The sequence below is a fragment of the Protopterus annectens genome, chromosome 12.part0 (assembly GCF_019279795.1).
Source record: "Protopterus annectens isolate FY-2018-M chromosome 12.part0, PAN1.0, whole genome shotgun sequence".
NCBI classification, from domain to species: Eukaryota; Metazoa; Chordata; order Ceratodontiformes; family Protopteridae; genus Protopterus; species Protopterus annectens.
The window spans coordinates 290,915,216-290,935,783 of record NC_056746.1 but is presented as its reverse complement, the minus strand read 5'-3'; the positions used below and the strand labels follow the sequence as shown (position 1 = coordinate 290,935,783).

Sequence of the window (20,568 nt, the reverse complement as noted above, 5' to 3'; positions counted from 1 at the left end):
TCCCATCTTTTCCCACCAGCTCATGAGACAGTTTCTCAGAGGAGCTAAGAACTTAAGACCTTCTAGATCTCCTCCCATTCCTGCTTGGGATCTCAACTATGTTTTGGAAAAACTAACCTTGCCTCCTTTTGAGCCTGCTGCCTCTTCTGACATCATGTTTTTATCTTGGAAGACAGCTATCTTGTTAGCCCTAACCTCTGCCAGGAGAGTTTCAGAGTTACAAGCTCTTATGGCTGTGGAACCTTATATTATTTTTCATCAAGACAGGGTATCTTTGAGGACTAATCCTACCTTCATGCCTAAGGTGGTTTCCAAAGTGGCTTTAAATCAAACTATCCACTTGCCAACCTTTTTCCCCACTCCTCAAAATAAAGGGGAAAGGGTCTTACATTCCTTGGATGTACACAGACAGCTACGTTTTTACCTGGACAGAACCAAGGACATCAGAAAATCAGAACAATTGTTTGTTTCTTATGCTTCTAGTTCCCAAGGTAAAGCCATTTCAAAACAGACCATTTCTAAATGGATTGCTCATGGAATCAGATTTTGTTATTCACACCATGGAAAGCAAATCCCAGGGAGTATATGGACTCATTCCACCAGAGCTGCTGCCACTTCTGCGGCCTTCCTCAGGGGAGTTCCTACCAAAGACATTTTGGAAGCTGCAACTTGGAGTTCAGTGCATACTTTTTCTAAGCACTACAATCTACCTCTCTACTCTAAGTCTAGGGCAGGCTTTGCCTCTGCAGTCTTGCAGGGCCTTTTAGCCGCCCCTTCTTCTTTATGACCACCTCCCTTTCTTTCAGCTTTGGGATTCTACCCTACAGTCATGACTGCAACAGTGAAACATGATGAACATAGTACAGTTGTGTACACCTACCATAAATGTAGATGTTCGAGTGTCTTCACTGTTGCAGTCTGCTTCCTCCCTCCTGTCCCCTCTTATTTTTACTTTTGTGTAGTTCCTTTTTTCACCATTCTTCTGAGGTGTATTTGCAAAGGATATGGGACCTTTTTCATTTTGGGTCTCCTGACATCTGGGGCAAGAAAAGCTGGAGAAGATGGCGTCGGCTGTCAGCTTTGTACTCCTTGCGCTCTGACGTCAGGGAGCATGGTTGAACAGCTGACGCCGGACCCAGACTTTGGGATTCTGGCCGACCGAGGACTGCCTGCTGGCAGGGGAGAACCCTACAGTCATGACTGCAACAGTGAAGACACTCGAACATCTACATTTATGGTAGGTGTACACAACTGTACTTTGTGGTGATGATGATGATCCAGTTGCTGCATATATCTGGACAGATGCATGCCAAAGGGGGCATTATTCTCAGTGACTGGCCTAATGAGTGCTAAGTAAAGGGAAACAAGACATCCCTAGATTTAGACACAATCCCTTTGTTTAGAAGCTGTACAATATAGAAAGTCTTTCTGATGACAATGGATATATGTTGGTTGAAAGTTAGGTCACTTTCCACATACGTTCTCAAATCCCAAACAACTGGATTAACTCTTGGGGGGGGGGGGTGTTGTCAATCTGGTAGTTCCCTGGGGTAGATGACTTCCCAAAGGATATGATGATGTATTTTTTTTTTACATTTAGTTTCAGTTCATGATTTTAGCAGTAGTATTTATTTATAACAAGCCTTACTGCAGGATGGCTAAGTCATTTGGGTATTCAGTAACTTCCTAGCTTGCAGTCATCTACAAACGTAGTCAGCCACAGCCCTTTGGTATTGGCCTTTACTTCACATGCATAATTGCCAAATAGGAGAGGTCCCAGCACAGAACTCTGGGGGTTCCACTGGTGACTGGTCTCTTTGTGGATGCAACTTCCCCTGTTGTTTAATTATAGTAGAAGAAGCAACTTGATCATCTGTACATACCTTTACAAAGCACTACAAACTAGATTCCTTTTCCAGGACTAGTGCAGGCTTTGCTAGGACCACTCTCCAGGTCCTGGACCCTCATTCTTCCTCCTCCTAATCAGTATGAGCTATGATAGTTTAACCATATAACTAAAGCTACTGCATCAGTGTCAAACGCTGAACATAGTACAGATGTGCAAGTTAAACTTAGCATAACTGTAGATGTTTGCATTATCACTGCTGCACCAGTTACTGCCTCCCTCCACCCCCTTATTTTTGTTGCCAGGGTATGAACTTGAATTTTTAGTGTCCTAGCACTGACCTTTTCAGGATTTTAGCCTCCCTCTCATAGTGTGAATGCACTGAAGGTCTTGGTGCCCCAACCACTCTTTTTCTTTAGCTCTGCTTGAACTGGTTAACAGTTTGGATACATAGAAAGTGCCCTTAAACTTTGAAAGCTAGTCAGGTTTTATACCGTTTGCAGGTTATCCTCATCATAACCCTTATAACCAAGTGTACTGCCGCAATGGATTATTTAAACATCTGCTGTTATGGCAAGTTTACTTTCACAATCCTATTTTGTTTTACTTTCTCAACTGCTAAAGTAGCTAGGTTTATAATTGCTGGCCATAGCTTTATAATAATAATGTTTTGATATGCATTTCTATTCCCTTAATTAAATGTTTACTTTTCAGTCTTATCTGTACAATATATTCTATAACTATGTGAATCTGTAAATACAGAATCATGTGTTCTACACCTTTGAGTCTAGGACAGGTTTGCATGCTCATCTGGAATAAGAAAATGCCTTGTTAATGCTGTTTTGTGTTATCTTTATAACAAAATAACTGAGCTTTTCTTCTGTGATTCTGTTGAGTTTATTGATTAACAAAGCTAAATAAGTTAGGAAGCAAGTACTTTGCTGATTAAAACATTTTAGGGTAACCCAGAAAGGATGAAGGGCTATCTGCAGATAACACATTTCTTGGTCTTCCAGTATAAATGCAAGAATACTTACCTGGAAAAGATTGATGGCTTTCGGGGTTATTACTACCAATGGTTGAAGTGGATGTCAGTAGAAGAAACACCACACCCGTGGGCTAAATACCGAACACCAAAAGATTCTGCAGGATCTAAAGAAAGTAGTGACTGCATAACAGAGAAAAGTATTTCTAAAAACTGAGATAAAGCCCCCAATGTGTTAGAAGTTGTGAATATTTTCAAAACTGTCATAACATTATTTTGTTTGGCATGCCCTCCATTGGATGACTATTAAAACTGGCAAGAGATGTCAAAAATGTTTACTGGTATTTTTTTAATGAAATTTCACGGGTATATCTCTGTGTATTCTTCATTAGGTACAGTTTTATTTTTTTCTATTTCAGTATAAAATCATATCATTCAATACCACAAAAGTGAACTTCAGAGTACTGCTCAACTAAGGTATTAGCAGGCCGGAAGTCATTTTTAAACTGTGATTACTGAGGAGAGTTCTTGCTAAAGGGGTGATGCAATGCAAGTTTACCACTCTTTATGCTGAAACCACATTATTTAAAGGGCTGATGCTTTTCATGTATTTTATGGGAACAGAGATATTTTTAAGGGAGTGGAGGTATGGACATTTGTTTGTTGCCATCAAAAGGAAGATGGTTGAGGGTGTCAGGGATTGTAATAGCAGACCAGAGTGGAAGACATTTTTTTGTGAAAAAGCAGTCATAAGCCAACATCGGAGAGAAGGAATCCAGTTACTGCTGGGGATACTGCACCTGCACCTTTGGTTTCATGCCAAGCAAAGTAAAAGTATCATAATCCACTGAGTAGTTTATACTTGATCAGAATATTGCCATCCATTTCTTAAAATACAACTGCATTAAAAAAACTTTAAAAATATATATTTTCAATGTGTCTTGAATGTTTTTGTATCACATATGTCCTCCTGTTAATGTAAATAGTAATATTTTCTAATTCCTTGTATTCTGGAATGACCTGAAAGGGTGCTATTGTGCTGCATAATTTTGTTTTACTGTCAAGGGTTCTACCTCCCTAATGTCATTTTATAGAGACAGAGGGAGTCAACATTGTGATGAGAGGATTATTTACTGTGATTCACAACCAGTTTACAATGAAAGTACTGTAATTCTTTATTTTCTGACTGTCACTTTGCCTGCCCTTTTCTTTAATTTGCTTCCTCTAAGTTTTATTACTGTCCCTGATTATAGCATTTTAAGGAACATTTGAATGTTAGGCTTGAAAATTTTGATTGCTTTTTGAAACTAAGAACTGTACTTCATAGTTGAAGTGTGGGAAATCCGACACCTGAGATTAGGGCGTGTTAACCAAGGCTGAGCTGGTATAGACTAATAGACCATTACAAGGCAGTTGATCAGTAAGACTATTTGTAGTTTAGTCATTACAGTTCCCATAACTTACTACCCCCTTTTTTGTAGGGGTTTGTGGAGTAAAACCTGGAGTGTGTTTGCAGTTATCCATCCAGTCATCCAGGTTGCATTCATAAAGTTATTTTTCTGCATTCCTGACTGTATTCCTGAGTTTTTACACTTTTAAACTTTGTTTTTGCTTAGTTTAACTAGTAGGCTACACACTCAAGTGCGCTATCCGAATTAAAGCATTTACTGTGTTTCTGTACCTAATTTCTGCTACTTTGTAAAAAAAAAAAAAAAAAAAAAAAAAGAGAGAGAGAGAGAAAAACTCAAAAAAATATCCTTGTTTCCCGCCTTTACTGAACTAGAATAGTCCAGTCTTCAGGTATTGCTGATCTCTGGGCTGTGTCATAGTTCCTGTGTTGCCCATATCCTTATTTGGATAGGAGGAAGCTTCTTTGCTCACCAGTGGGAGTGGGGAGCTCTGAGCAGCCTATCTGTCCCTTGAGGAGTGGTTCCAGCCCAGAAACTTGTAGCTTATTGGCCGTTTTGGGCCATTTCCTATCGCTTTCTAACCCCCTGCTTTAAAGCCCACTTTAGCGTGAATTTGCGCATAGTGCAGCATCGCTTAATCGGGTTTAAACTATTCCCGGCTCCACAAAGTCTACTCTTCACTTTTTCTCTTGGAACTGCTCTAACTCTCAAACTAAACACTCTATTCTCAATCTAAAACCCTGCACTTGCTCATATAAGCATTTTTTTATAAGTTAAGCACTAATAAACTAAAAAAAAAGCACTACATCCTGATATAATCCCCTTGAGTACCTCATCCCCTATTGGTCCTTCTGATTCAGTTACAAAGGAGTTCCCTATTCTGTTCTATTCTAGCATATTGAAAGGTCAGTTGCTGGCTTCCTCTGCAGTCCAACTGGTGAATCTGGGAATCTTGAGGCAATATTACAACTGCCTCATGTACACAGACAACCCTCTCCTCCTCCCTTCAAGTACAAATATATGTGAGAGATGCAACCATATAGCCAAACTTGAGGCTGAGCTCTCTCGACCCAGTACTGGCGTAACCAGTCAGGAGGAGAAGGTAACCACACACACCATAAATCCAGTCTCACATAGACCTACCACAACTGCAAACCAAACACATAAACACACAAAAACATACTCGGAGGCTCTAAATAAAAATCTGCCAAAACAGCAGAGACCTCCAGAGCAGACATCCAAGCAACCACTACCCCAAAACAAATCACATGCAACACATAGTTCACAAAGTCAGTGTGCCAAACAGTCACAGCCGTTAAGGCTTAACAACATACCTGATACACTTGTAATAGGTGAGACTATAGTCAGACACACTGACGTCCCGTTCACCAGGCTGAACAAGGAAAAGGTCATAGTGAGCTGCCTGTCGGGCGCTAGAATCCGCCACATAACACAAGCACTCAGGTCACTCCAAAGCAGGTACAAATATGACTCAGTCATTGTCCATGCTGGTGTGAATGACCTGAGACGTACCTCCCTGGACTACATGAAAAGAGACACAGAGGAGCTCTCTGATTATGTAGCCCAGGCTGGTATGACCCTGACCTTGAGCAGCATCTTACCCTCACCAAGAATGATGCCACAGTATAAAGGCAAAGTGATCAATTTCAACAATTGGCTTATGTATTGGTGTCATTCAAAGGGGATCCAGTGTCTGTCTGCTTGGGATGACATGCTCGACAAGCCACGCTGCTTCGCAAGGGACGGCTTGCACCGGTCACCCCTGGGCTTTCGGGTATTGGCAAAGGCTCTTGCCACCCCCATAGTGCCTTTTTTAGGCAAGGCTCAAAAGACAAACCCACCTCCTTAGACAACACAAGTAGAAAGAAACTAAGGGTAATGCTGCTCAATGCCAGAAGTCTAAACCTCAAGATGCATGCTCTTGAAGCCCTCCTCAGTATGGAGAACATCGATGTCTGTGCAGTGACAGAAACCTGGTTTAAGGCTCCCGAGAGCACCCCAGCACTACCAGGTTATACCTCATATCATGCTTTTCGGCCCCAAAACTTGGACCGAACCACAAAAGGGGGGGGGAGTATCCATATTCATCAAGGATACCCACACCTCCAGGTTAGTGGCATTGCACGAAGCATTGGAGACCATCCATGTGCAACTAACAGTGGGCAAAACTGCCTTCCAGTTTGTAGCATGCTACAGACCACCCTCTCAAACTCAGGAACCCCACTTGGCCTTCCTGAAGACACTGGCGAATATGAAGGTCTCTCCAAACACCATCATATTGCGTGACTTCAACTATCCAAACATAGACTGGGAGCATTACTCAAGCCCCAACACCCTAGCCCAAAGGTTCCTAGAATTCATAAACTCAAATGCTATGGAACAACTAGTCACCACTCCCACAAGAGGGGAAAACATACTAGACCTGATCATCACAAACATGGGGACACAATGTTCCATACCTGAAGTATACCCCTCTTTGGTAAGATCAGACCATAAATTAATCTCACTGGAAATTCGCATCCCGCCTCCACCCCCAGCACAGAAGACCACAGTGAAGAACTTCTCAAAAGCTGACTTCACACTTCTTAAATCCGAAGTGAAATCCTTCAAGGCCCCCGGGCCAGTGTAAACTACAGCCCAATCTGCTGAATCCTTTATAAACGCATTCTATGGACACCTTCAGAAATGCATGGATCATGCAGTCCCAAATAAAACCAAGACCCATTTCCCCAAAGACAGGCGCCCTGTCTGGTGGACCCCAGCCATAAATAAGCTATACAACAGAAGGAGGAAACTACTGCATGATAGAGCAAAATCCCTAAAAGAGAAGGCATCTCTGATCAGTACTAGCAAAAAACTACGTTCCCTCATAAAATCACCCAAGGCCAGCTTTGAGAGAAAAATTGCACAAGACACTAAAGATAATCATAAGGCCTTCTTTAGTTATGTTAGAAACCTGGGTGGAAACTCCCAGATATGCTCAGAGTTAGTCCATAATGACAAAAAATACACTGAACCCACAGACATTGCCAACATCCTGGCAGACAGGTTCAGTGCACACCTCCCCCCCTCCCCTCCAAAAGGACAGATATCTATCCCAGCAGAGTGTTGTCTTCCTGATATCTCAGATGCCCAGGTGAGAGCCACCCTCTCCAAAGCAAAAAACACAGCATCAATGGGACCAGACGGTGTTCCGGGCTGCATGCTACATGAACTCCAAGAAGAGCTGAACCCACATATAAGGCTGCTGTTCAATCTCAGCCTTACTACAGGATATGTACCCAAAGAATGGCATACATCAACAGTGGTCCCTCTCCACAAAGGAGGTGCTTCTACGGACCCTGAAAACTACCGCCCCATAAGCCTGACTAGCCTGGTCTGCAAAGCTATGGAAAGGATCATTATGGAACTCATAAACAAAGACATTGGGGACCTACAGACACTGGATCCTACCCAATTCGGCTTTGTTAAGGGCAGATCATGCCTCTTGAACCTGGTCGACTTCTTTGAAACAGTCACCAAGGCCATTGATGAGGGTAAGGTAGTTCACACAGCCTACCTGGACCTCGCAAAAGCCTTCGACACAATACCCCACTCGGGCATCATAGACAAGCTCTCCAGCTTAAATATAAACCCCTATGTCATAAGATGGGTTGCAAACTGGCTCAAGGACAGAACCCACATGGTCAGAATTGCTGGAGCCATGTCAGACTCTAAACCAGTCACAAGTGGCGTCCCGCAGGGCTCAGTCCTGGGACCTCTCTTATTTGGTATATATTTTTATGATGTACAGGCTAACACGGGAGGACTGTGGCTGACCAAGTTCGCAGATGACTGCAAACTGGGCGCCATAATTGACTCTCCAGCAGACACATCCTCCAAAAGGGACTCAGAAACGGATAACTGGTGCCAGAGCCATGGCCTTAAACTAAACGCCAAAAAGTGTATAGTCATACCCTTTGGGAAAAACAAAGTGCCCACAAATTACCACATAGGTGGTAATCTATTAAGTACGGAAGAAGTAATTAGGGACCTAGGGACCCCAGTTGATAGTAATCTCTCCTTTGACAATCACATTGCCAAAGTGGTTAGAAATACCTTCTATGTAGCCCATCTTATCATGAAAGGATTCACATCTAGATCAAGGGAGGTCATTGTGCCCCTGTACTCTTCCCTCATCAGGCCCATAATTGAGTACAATGCCCCATTTGGGTTGTACCTTACCCGACACCTGCAGCAACTAGAAAGACCCCAAAAGTACCTCACAAAGAGGATCAAGGGACTCAAACAAATGCCATATGCTGCTCGGCTAAAGAAACTCCAGCTCTACTCAGTTGCATACCGCCTACTCAGAGGCGATCTATGCCTGACGTGCAAAGCCATGTCCAACCCGGAATTAATGGACATGCTCCACCTCAGAAAATCCAAATCCCTTAGAGCTACGATCGAGAGAATTGAACCTCAGCACAGAAATAAATAGGACATGCTGGAGGGACAGATTCATAACCCAGAGGCTCCCTTCACTCTGGAATAAAATCCCAGTCCATGTTAGGCAGAGCCCCTCACTGACTCTCTTCAAGAGGAATCTTTGACGAGTGGATGGGAGATCGTAGGTTCACCCCGGGAGTCACTTCTGTGTCACTGCTAGACAGAGGCACAGTAAACTAACCTTAAAAAGGGCACAGTAAACTCATTCCAAGGGGTGGCGAAAGCCAAACACACTCTGGCTAGGCTTGTAAAGGCCCTAGGGCAGATAGCCTAGTATGAACCTATGAACTACTCTGCTTAGTATGAAGGTAGAGTCTGTTCCAGGGGAGAGAAATTCTGTGAATGAGGTGTCTATCATACCCTCAGGTTTGGTCTATTATATGAAAGGTTAAGGTCTGTAGTACAGGTGTTTGCAATGTTACCAGTTTTTTGATTATGAAGGAGGTCATTTTGCAGAATATAGCAAATAATGTATACATGTAAGTTGTACCCTCGTCCCTAATAATATCAGTAAGGCGTTGCTTGGTACTGCCTAGTATGACTTGTGCCTTACTCACTGATTTTTGACACTTATAGTTATAATTAATGTACTCGGCGAAACAACCCCTTTCCCACTCATTGACTTGCATCAGTCGAACACTGCATGTGATGCAAAAGTGCTGTAACAAAAAAACTGCAAAAATTCAATACTGAAAAAATCAGGAGAGTAATATAAAAACATTCTAATTCAGTGTGACAGTCCTGGATTTTGACTAAAGGGAAAGATAGCTAATTTGTGACGAGGAAAAAAAAACTTGCCTCATGGATGGAGTTTTCATTTACATCTGAAAACTAAGCGTTGCGACACACTTTTGTTCAGAACTGTAACTCCAGGCTACACTATTTTTTTTTTTATCTGAGCTGCAGTGCTGGTTATCTGTGACTAATAAAGCAAGTTTAAAAGTTTTTAATAACTAGTTCAACTCTGTATCCCAGCCTACATGAATAAGATGATGAGAGAAACAGGAAAGAAAATGTGAAATTTCACAGAATGTCAATTAGAAACAAGTTCAGGTGTAAAACAAATGCAGTAAGTATTAAATATTGCTTTCTCTGTATGTGACTCACTTATTCCTGGATTAAAGGGAGGGAGTGTCACTTTCTGGAAAGAAAAGCTTAACACTTGTTTATGACTGTTGGAGCTTGTGCCAGTGTCAGGAATGCTTTTCCATCTGTGAAGGCTGTAGAAGAAAATCTACTTGTATGTATGCTGCTTAGTTCTACAGACGACACTTGCTTGTGCTACCACAATATGATATTGTGCTGTGGGGCTGAAGACCCTTCAGTTTTCAGGAGCTATATATTTGTATAACGAATATATTTTATTGTCCTTGTCCCAGTGTAATTATTTTATTCTTGTAGCTGCAGCACCCAAACAGCTCATAAGTCATACTGCACTTGTGGACATGAGAAAAATGCTTGGGAAAAACTGTCAGTGAACCAGTGAAACCTCTCTGTACCCTGTTGCAATTCAGGTTGTTATTCCAGTTGTTATCAGCTGCCACTGCAGTCTTATAAACTGTCACATTGCTTTGAGGCTGCTTGGGCTGTAAGACACAGCAACCATTAAAAGAAAAATGATTGGCTGTGGCTGTCTGGTGACTGTTTCACTGGCAATTTGCGATAAGCTGTCACCTAACAATGTGGTTTGGTTTGAGTATGGGATGAAACTCGCGCAATGAAGTTACTTGGATAGCGTGGGACAGATATGCTTTGCATTGACAATACAGGCAAGAATTTAAAAATGTTTATTTCTTATTTAGTAGATGTTTTCATTAAGTGTATATGCCTCATTACTTCTATGCTATTGCCTGATTTTAATCACACAGCACACTTTTTTATTTTAATTTGATGTAAGACTTAATAAATTATGACGTAAGTTCTAAAAAAAATTGTAAATAAAATATATGCTTTTGTACTGTTGTGTTGTTTCAGTTCACTGCTTTGAAATTATTAGTATTTTTTGCAGTTATTTTTATTAATTTGTAGATTATGCTAGTAAACTGAACATTGCCATGTAAAACAGTTTGCTGTTGTGAAGCCATTCATTTGTACTGTAATTGTTTGGGTTTTTATGTTCTGTTTTGCAATTCTGTTTTGTATGCATGTGTGGGCTTTGGATTAGTACAGTACCTCACAGGCTGATCTGTGCAAAAGTGGGCATGGCTTCAGTGATTGACAGGTGAAATGGGCATGTCATGGTATGGAAAAGATGCATGATTGACAGCCATGTAAATTTCAGTATGACATCATGCATACATTCGTTGCTGACTGTGGAATAACTGCAAGTATTTTTTTTTCTTTGTTTTTGCAGGGAGGCAAGCCCCCCTCCCCTGCACCCCCCACACCCCTTGCAAATTAAATATACCAACTCCGAGATCGCACTACCTTGAGGAAAAAGGTAAACTATGAATAGACAATGAGTATTCATGCCACTATCAATATGAATATTACTTTACTTTTAAGACAGATGGTGGGTGGGGTTTAGGCAGGACTTGCAACTGTGCATCCTGCGATATACTGTTCTAATACAAAGCCCATGTGTATATGTGTACCTATGTTTCTGGGATTTTTAATTTGTTGACCTTTCCCTAGTTTAAAGGCCAAGTTGTGTTTTGGTCATTTATTAATGCATACAAATATCTTGTTAGATTTGTTTTTAGTATGGAATCAGTGATACTGTAACTAGTATAAAGCAAAAGAACACGTTATATTATAGCATAGGTCTCTTCAGACGACAGTAAATTAAAATGAAGAATAATTACCGAAAGCTACAATCCAGATTATCCATCTGAGAACTGAACAGTTACCATACACCCTATATCATTTCCAAATATCAAAACCAAAATGAAAAAATTACACTTACAAAACCCATAAACACCTTATTGTTACACAACTGATAACAAAATTAGTGTATCCAGTTAAGATACACAAATCATAAAAATATATACTTAAAATAAGATTAGATAAATATTCATTTTCCCAAATTTCAAGTTTAAACAGAATACCGGAAAGTCCCCCATGCCTGATTGATACATGTAACAATTAGAAAAACCATTAGTAATAGACTAGAAATAAAAATTTATAAAAATATAGGAAAAGAATACATATCAATATAAATTAGAGTACAAAATATCAAACATCCAATAACAGCTATATAATTAATTTTATAAACATAATTAACAAGAACAAACATTGTTCTACCTCTTAGAATTTGTATAAAATTAGTTAAAATTTCTCTATAATTTTCTTGTATTTTATCTGAAGTGATTTTGTGTTGTTCTAAATGTATAAGATAATAATAGATATAAGAAGAAAAGCACATACAATTTTAATTGAATAAAGTCACCAACAAATGTAACAAGTTAGTGACTCTTCATCTAATCAAATTCATACTCATATCATATTTTTTATTTCTTTGTTGCTCATTTTTTTTGTGACCTTTTTTTGCCTTATTAGACCCTTAAAAACATGGTACAATAAAAACATTGAAGAAGAGTTTTTAAGAATTCCTACATCTTTAATACAGAGAGCAGCAGACATAAAGATCCTGAAATGATGATTTAAAAAATTGTTTTATTTGCGGTTAAATGATTATTTATTATTGCATTATTATTTATAAATATTTATATACTAATTTTTTATATTTATTTCATTTATTTATTTTTTTTATATTTACACTTTTTTTTCATTATATTATTTTTACATAGATTCATTTCTCTTCTCTCTAGCTCCCACCTCTCCTCCCCTCTCCCTTTTCCTTTTTTTTAAATATTCATAAATTTAAATATAGTTGAAGCTAGTTGATGCTGATATGTATCTATTATATTTATACATTTTTTAATCATTCTAAGCTAGAGGAGAGCTGGATAGATAGTATATATAGTCCATGACTATTAATTATATTTTACTATTGATTATTATGTTGCTATATGAATTTTTTTTAGAATTTTTTTTTAATGTCAATTATACACTTGTCCTTAACCAAGGTTTAAAATAAAATCAATGTTTTAAATTTAAAATTTATGATTTAAACTGATTACTTTTAATTAATTTATTATAGGAAAGAGTATAGTATATGAGTATATAATAGCTTGTTTGTTTTATTTGTTGATGAGGTGACAGGAGTATGCCACAAAAGCGGCCACCACTAATAAATTCTTTGTTTTATTATAAGTCGTGCAGAGTCCGGAGTTTATGTTTTATTATGATACTGTAACTAGTGTGGGGTAAAGGGTTAGTTGGTCCTCGGCATAAACTGTCAGGGGGTATGATTATGTGACTGGAGGATCGTTATTTCGTTCAGTACTGTAGTTTGGCACTGATGTAATGTTGGTATTCATTTAATGACTCATGGGAGTTTAAATTAATTAAATGATTTGAATGAGGGGACATCCAAGTGGTGGAAGAGTTTTTTTTGTTGTTCATTAGCTTTAGTTTGAGGGGAGGCCGGTTTGGGGTAGTACCCGGGAGAGGCAATTAACCTAGCTATTGCTCTGAGTGGTGCTCATTTATCTTCAGTGTAGCTCTGCTTCAGAGATTAGCTGTACTGTCATTGCTTATTATTTGTATCTTTGTTTGAAAGAGTTTAGGAATCCTACTAGATTTGTTGAAGCCTACTTGTTTATCTTGTAAAGGTACATAACATATAGCAGTTTGTATGATAGTTCAGATGAGTATTTTTTCAATTATTTGATTGAACATGGTGTATTATCAGGTATAATTATATATGATGCTTCTGTATTACCATTTTATAGTATTTCATTTTTTTATTTACTCGCTCTGTAGATTGGATGCATACTGCATTGCTGAATAAGGATTTAATAAAAGCTTTTCAAGTAAATACCACATGTAATAGGCATACCTTTCAAAAAATGGAGTACAATTATTCAAAATACATAACAAATGTATTAAAAACCATGTCAGTGTACATGTCTACTTTTCCCATTATAAGCATAAATTTTCACATTCATAGTGAGATGCCACTGTATGTTGTGAGATAGTTTTCCATTGCATATGTGCTCAAGTAATTTATTTTGTGTAATCGAGGCCAAACGATTTTGTGTTTAGAGGTTTTGTGGAACTTATTCAATTGTCTTGTATGTCTGAAATGATTTTTTATCAGATTAGCTCTAGCATGCAGTCTAAAGAGGAAACTATAGCTACAAGACTGCTTGGCATGCACAGTGGCGTATGACTAGATCTGATGTTGACATTTTCATTTATTCCTTCCCCAACTGATGGTTCTAGGGTCCTACCTTAGATCTGGCTCAGCCACGTTTATGTAGACTTTTGGATCTGACTCTCGAGCTCCTCCTTTTACCATTAATGCCCCAGAATGGTGTCATACCTTGGAACTCGTTTACTACTTTTTCCCCTTCAGACGTGGATCCACTCTCTCAAACTTATAGGCTGTTTCTCTTATGATTTGTGAGTATAATTTGCTAATTTTATTACTTATTCTCTTTTCTGTCATAGTTTCTCTCTCACTCTTCCTCCCTTGTAGTGTTTTGGGATTCTAGCATCAGTCACTCTTTTCTTTTCTTCCTAGAATATTTGTTAATACCATTATTGGTACATCTTTCCCTTCCATCTCTCTTTTCTTACCATCTCATAGGTTATTGCTTGGATATCATCGTAGGTACTTCCTTTTCTTTGATTTTTCTTAAAAAAAAAAAACTCTTTTTGTCTCCCTGTTTTCTTGCTGTTATCATGGCTGTAAAACCTACAGGTTTGAAAAAACTGTGTTTCCTGTGGTGTAAGATACCAAATTCATATGCCCAAGGGAGTGCGTATACTGTTTGGGAGCAGGCCAGTCTTGAAACTCTGTGATTCATTTGTGCTGGGTTTAACACTAGAGCTCTGAGTGATTGCCACAATAAGTTAGTTTTGAAAGGGTTGCTTCCATCTTCTGCTTCATCTTCTACTGCATCTGTTTCAGGGGCTCAAACCCCCACCAAGAAACAAAAATCTGCTTCCTCGGAGTCCAGGGAGCACAGAAAACAGTCTCCCATCCATTCTTCAAAACCTGCTCTGGCTTCAGAACTTTCAGCCAAAATTGTGAGAAGATCAGATCCGACTCCTTTGTGGGGACATTTAAATCTCCTAAAACCCGATCCCCTCATTTTTCTTCGGAGCCCATTTCCCCATGGCTCCATTCACAATTTCGACAGGAAACACCAGAGAGGATGTTGCATCCCCCATCCACCTCATCCTGGGTCAGGTCCACCTGGAAACTATCTGAAGAAGATTTGGATAGGATAATGAAGTTTCTCCTGACTCAGATTCAGATAGGGGGTGTTATCGGATTTGTCTCCTATCAGATCAGCGATCTTCCAACCTGTTTCTCATCTGCTTATTTCTCCACCTCCAATTCGTCTGATGATTTTAGAGCCCTTGGATCTCCAGAGGTAGGTGGTGCTTTTGGTACTGCGGTTCTCTGGAATATCCTTCCATAAGAGCCACCCAGATTCACATAGCTGTGGACACTGTCCCGTCAGTTGAAGAATTAATGAAAATGACATCAGACATGAAAGTTATATGCTCATCATAACTATGCATGTTATGTTGTCCTATCTCACCTTCATTCTTACTTGGATGGGTTCGGAGCCGATCCTCAGCTCCAACTCGGCCGAATACACAGCTAGAAGTCTCAAACTTGGCTTCTGGCAGGTAGGTATCCTATGATGCAGTGGTGCAACTCTCCAAATCTCGTTTGCCGCTTTACGAGTTTGGATGTGCTGTTCTTGGCCGTGGCTAAGTTTTTGCCTTTTTCACTCTATTAGCTAAAATTTCTAGTAGTTTTGCATTTATATTATTTCCTAGCATTTTTAAATAGATTAAGCGTGCAGCTAATCTTATCTCCTTCTGCCGTTGGTAGCTGCTTTTTGGCCATCGTTTTTTTTCGCAGGCCTTGTTGTAGCCCATAGTTTTTTGTAGTCGTTTTTTTTCAGTAGTTGATATTTAGCTCATTTAAGTTAGAGAGCTAATCGCCCGTTTTAGTTATAGGTCTGGTAGTTTTAGTAGTTAGTGTGTGTAAGAATGAATGGCGAGATGGACAACAAACATGGAACGTTATGGTGAGTACATAACTTCTTTATTTATGTTATCCATTTTCATTCTTTCTCAACTTCCCACCCTCTTTCCCCCTGCCTTTTCCTCTTGGAGTGGCCTGATACTGAATACGGAACCACTGTTTCATGTTTGAGCCCCTATCTGTCCAAATGATTTTACTTCTGTATTGGCTTTCATTAGTCTTTCTGCATTTGGGGCGGCAAACTCGATCTAAGTTATTACAGTGTTCTGAGGCATTATGGGTAAAGGGAGAAGTTTGAGATTCGAATCCAAAAGTCTTAAGTAAATGTTACAAAGCCAGGTCCGAATCCCATCAGTTGAGTAATGAATGAAAATGGACAACTCAGATGCATAGTTATGGTGAGTGCATAACTTTTATTTTATTTAAAACTGTAATCAAGCTCAGAGGTGAACACACTCTAGCCCCCAAATCCATCTTCCATTAAAATCACCAGCTACCCATGACTGCAAAACCACATATAATGTGAGCTGTACCAAGAATTAAAACCCATTGTGATCAGAAAATGTTCTTGTGAGGTTTGCAGTTTAGAAATTTGAGTGCTCATTTAGATTGCCCACATAGGCTCTACCTGACCCCATGTAGAGCCTATCTGAGACATTGTGTGGAATTTACCATAAATGTCACATGCTCCATGACCTTATCAGGTGTGGTTGACTGGGAAGTGAAAGTCTTACTATCTGAAGATTTGTGTCATGTTCACTGACAACAAACTAACTCTTAGAGAAACAGATGCAGTATGTGAGAGATGTAATTACAGAAAAGTCACTGTAGGTAAGACTCGCACAAAAATATTTGTGATAACAATGAGGTTGTTGCCTTCCTGAGTCTAATTATGGTGGCTGCCAAAAAAAAAGCAACTACTAGACATTGGAAATCAAAGTCTAAACCAACTGCAGTAGAAATACTGAATATAGTAACAGAGCTAAAACAGCTGAAAATGGGATCTTTAGAAAAGGGTAGGAGCAAATTACATAGAAAAAATGGAAATTCTGGGAACAATACAGAATAACATTTTGGAGGAGGAATGATATTTAAAAGATGGCAGGATTTGAATGAGCTATGTAATGTTTTACAATAACTGGATAGATTATAAATGATGCATAATGCTTGCAACTAAAAATATATCAAAATGGTTTGTTTTCATTTGTATCTATGTATGATTGATTCCCTATGTCATAAATAATTTAATAAAGATGTTTCTTGTTTAAAAAAAAAAAAAAGAATCTGGTTGTCAGTAAAGTAAGCATTACATCTACCTCACATAGTACTGACCCAACACATAGACTAACATATGCTAAAGAGTTTAAAAGTAAGCTTCCTAAACCCCAAAGACCTCCTAGACATTTGTCCTACAAAAGGGTAGCCCCAAAAGCACTCCACCAAAACATCTCCCAGTACAGCACATACAGCCACACTATTTGGAACCTCAAATACAAAATCCATAAGGCAAGCCAATATGCTACCCAATATGTTACACATAGGAGACTCCATTGTGAGACATACAGTTGTCCTGCTCACCAGAATGAATAAGGAGTAAATCATGATCAGTTGTCTATCCAGGACCAGGATCCACAAAATCATCCATGGATTCAAGTCATTAGACTACAAGTACCTGTATGATTCGGTCCTAGTCCATGTAGGTGTAAATGACCTGAGACATACCTCCCTAGACTATCTGAAGAGAGACGTTATGGAGCTCTTGGACTATGCATCCTGGGCTGTGATGTGCCTAGCATTGAGCAACATTCTACCTTCACCAAGGATGATGCCACATTATAAACAAAAGATGATTGAGATCAATAATTACCTTAGTTTCTGGTGTCATTTCAAGGGGGTACAGTATTTGTCAGCATAGGAGGATGTGGTCAACAGACCACATTGCTTTGCCAAGGATAGTCTGCACATGTCCTCTCTAGGCTTTCAAATATTGGCTAAAAATTGACCCCTCCCCCTTAGTGTCTTTTTTAGGCATTGCCAAACTGACAAACCTTGTGACATAGTAAAAGCAACCCCCAGGAATCTAAAGGTGTTGTTTCTGAATGTCAGGAGCAGAATTGTGGCAGACAATAAAAACAATCACAAAGCCTTCTTTCTGTAGCTATATCAAGAACCTCCACAGCGATACCCAGATTTGCTCTGAGATACTTCACAATGGTACCTCCTATACTCAGCCAACAGATATTGCCAACATAGTGGCCGACAGATTCAGTGCCAACTTTACTCTTCACACCCTCCCAAAGGACCAGTCACAGTACCGGAAGAATGCCAGGCACCCAGCATTACTGCAGTACAGGTTAATGAAGCTGCATTGTCCAAGGCCAAGAATACACTTCCATGGGACCCAATAATATCCCTGGCTATGTTCTACATGAACTACAGACCAAACTAGCACCACATCTGTGTGCCTTGTTCAGTCACAGCCTCACCTCAGGCTTTGTCCCTGCCAAATGGTGCACTGCTACAGCCATCCTTCTCCATAAAGGGGGAACGAATACAGACCCTGGGAATTATCGCCCCATTAGCCTGAAGAGCCTGATATGTAAAGCTATGGAGTGCATCATCATGGACCTGATTAACAAAGATATAGGAAATCTCCAAACTCTAGACCCCACGTAATTTGCCTTTGTTAAAGGGAGATCATGCCTGCTCAACTTGGCTGACTTCTTTGAGTAAGCCACCAGGGCTGTGATTGAAGGTAAGGCAGTGCATACAGCCTACCTCAGTCTGGCCAAGCCCTTTGATACAATTCCTCACTTGAGAATTATTGATAAACTCACCAAACTAGGCATCAACCCCTATATTACTAGGTGAGTTGCAAATTGGCTCACAGATAGAACCCACAGTGTGAAAGTAGCAGACTCCAACTCAGACTGCCGATAGGCATGAGTGGAGTCCCACAGGGATTGGTCCTGGGTCCTCTCCTGTTCGGCATCTACATCTCAGAAGTCCAGGCCAACACAAAGGGACTCTGGCTGACCAAGTTCACAGACTACTTCAAGCTGGGAAACATTATTAACTCCCCAAGTGATGCAGACATCCTACAGAAAGGCCTCACTGAGACCAATGACTGGTGCTGAAACCATGGCCTTAAGCTTAATGCCAAAAAATGCGTCGTCATCCCCTTTGGTAAAAACTCAGTTCCCACATCAGTGGGAGCCCACTGAACATTGAAGGCATTACAAGAGATCCGGGGACGCAGGTTGACAGCAACCTCTTCTTTGACCACCACATTGCACTGTTGTCAGAAATTCCTTCTATGTGGCACATCTCATTACCAAGGGTTTTGCATCCAGGAAGAAAGAGGTCATTGTCTCTTTCTACTCTTCCCTCATTAGACCAGTCATAGAGTATAATGCCCCATTTGGCATGTACCTCACTAGACACCTGCAACAGCTGGAGAGGCCACAGAAGTTTCTCACGAAGAGGATCATAGGCATTAAACACACGTCCTACACGGACAGACTCAAAAGACTCCAGTTGTTCTCCGTCATATATCGCCTACTTAAGAGGTGATCTCTGCTTGACTTACAAAGCCATGTCTGATCCAGCTCTGTTAGAAATGCTACATCTAAAGAAATTCCAATCCCTCCGCACCACATGCTCCAGAGACCTCAACCTCATTACCACAATCAACAGAACATACTGGAGGGACAAGTTCCTCACCCAGAGACTGCCCATGCTCTGGAATAGACTTCCCATACATGTCAAGCAGAGCACCTCGCTGACCCTCTTCAAGAGAAATCTTGATGCATGGATGGGTAATAGAAAGTTCACCCCAGGGATCATTCCATTGGCTCTTCTTGATAGAGGCACTGGGAACTAATGTCAGGCGGCATGATGCCAGGCACGTCTATGGGCTAGGCTTGTAAAGGCTCCAGGGCCATTAGCCTAGTACATACCTATGAACCTAAGCAAGAAACTCCACTCCTTCCAAGCTGTCCTCACCCTGGAGAATGTGGATATCCATGCAGTTACTGAGTGCCTCAGAGTGCACCCCAGCAGTGCAGGGCTACAATGCCTTCCACACATTTAGGCCAGCGACTGCCCCAGCAAACCCTGTAACATTTAGGAACTCTTCTAAAGCAAACATCCTACTAAATGATGACCTGTCAAAATTTCAAGCCCTGCCCAAACCCTGAGAACACCAGCTGTCTATGCAGAATTGTTCACAGGAAAACAGTACAATTACATCAATAAATGCATAGAGATAGCTGTGCACAGTAGAAATAAGCCCAGAACTAACTCAAAAAAAAAAAACACCCTGATGGAATCCAAACATACATGGTTTGTACAACAAAAGTATAAAAGTCATAGTCAAGAGTAGGAAGTGTTTTGCCCAATCTGGTAAAAACACTCATCAATCTAAATAACTAAGAGGACAAATCAAGTGTACTAAAACCAAATTTGAGGTAAAGGCAGCCTTCCATGCAAAGGACAACCACAAGGCTTTCTTTAACTATGTCCAAAATCTTAAAGGCAGCACACAGCAGTGAGTAGAACTGATTGTAAATGGAGCCACCTTCATGGAGCCAGAATATATAGCAAATAAATAGGCTGACAAATGCAACTGCAGTTTTTCCTCCTGTGACTGCCCCCAGGAAATACCATCAAACTTTCACCAGGGAGCAGGTCCTAGGTACACATTCTCTAAGGCCAAAAACACTGCATAGGTGGACCCCGATAA

General features: G+C 40.1%; 1 protein-coding gene across 4 annotated transcripts in view; it reads left to right on the top strand.

The window, feature by feature from the left end:
* The window catches only part of PTCD1 (pentatricopeptide repeat domain 1), a 465,981-nt gene extending 462,224 nt beyond the window's left edge, over positions 1–3,757 (top strand). For all 4 annotated transcript variants that reach the window (XM_044089358.1, XM_044089361.1, XM_044089359.1 and 1 more), the window contains exon 8: positions 2,863–3,757. In XM_044089358.1, coding sequence (XP_043945293.1) covers positions 2,863–3,048 — 186 coding nt within the window. In that variant the 3' untranslated portion in view covers positions 3,049–3,757. The remainder of the gene's footprint in view (positions 1–2,862) is intronic.
* Positions 3,758–20,568: the final 16,811 nt, after the last annotated feature.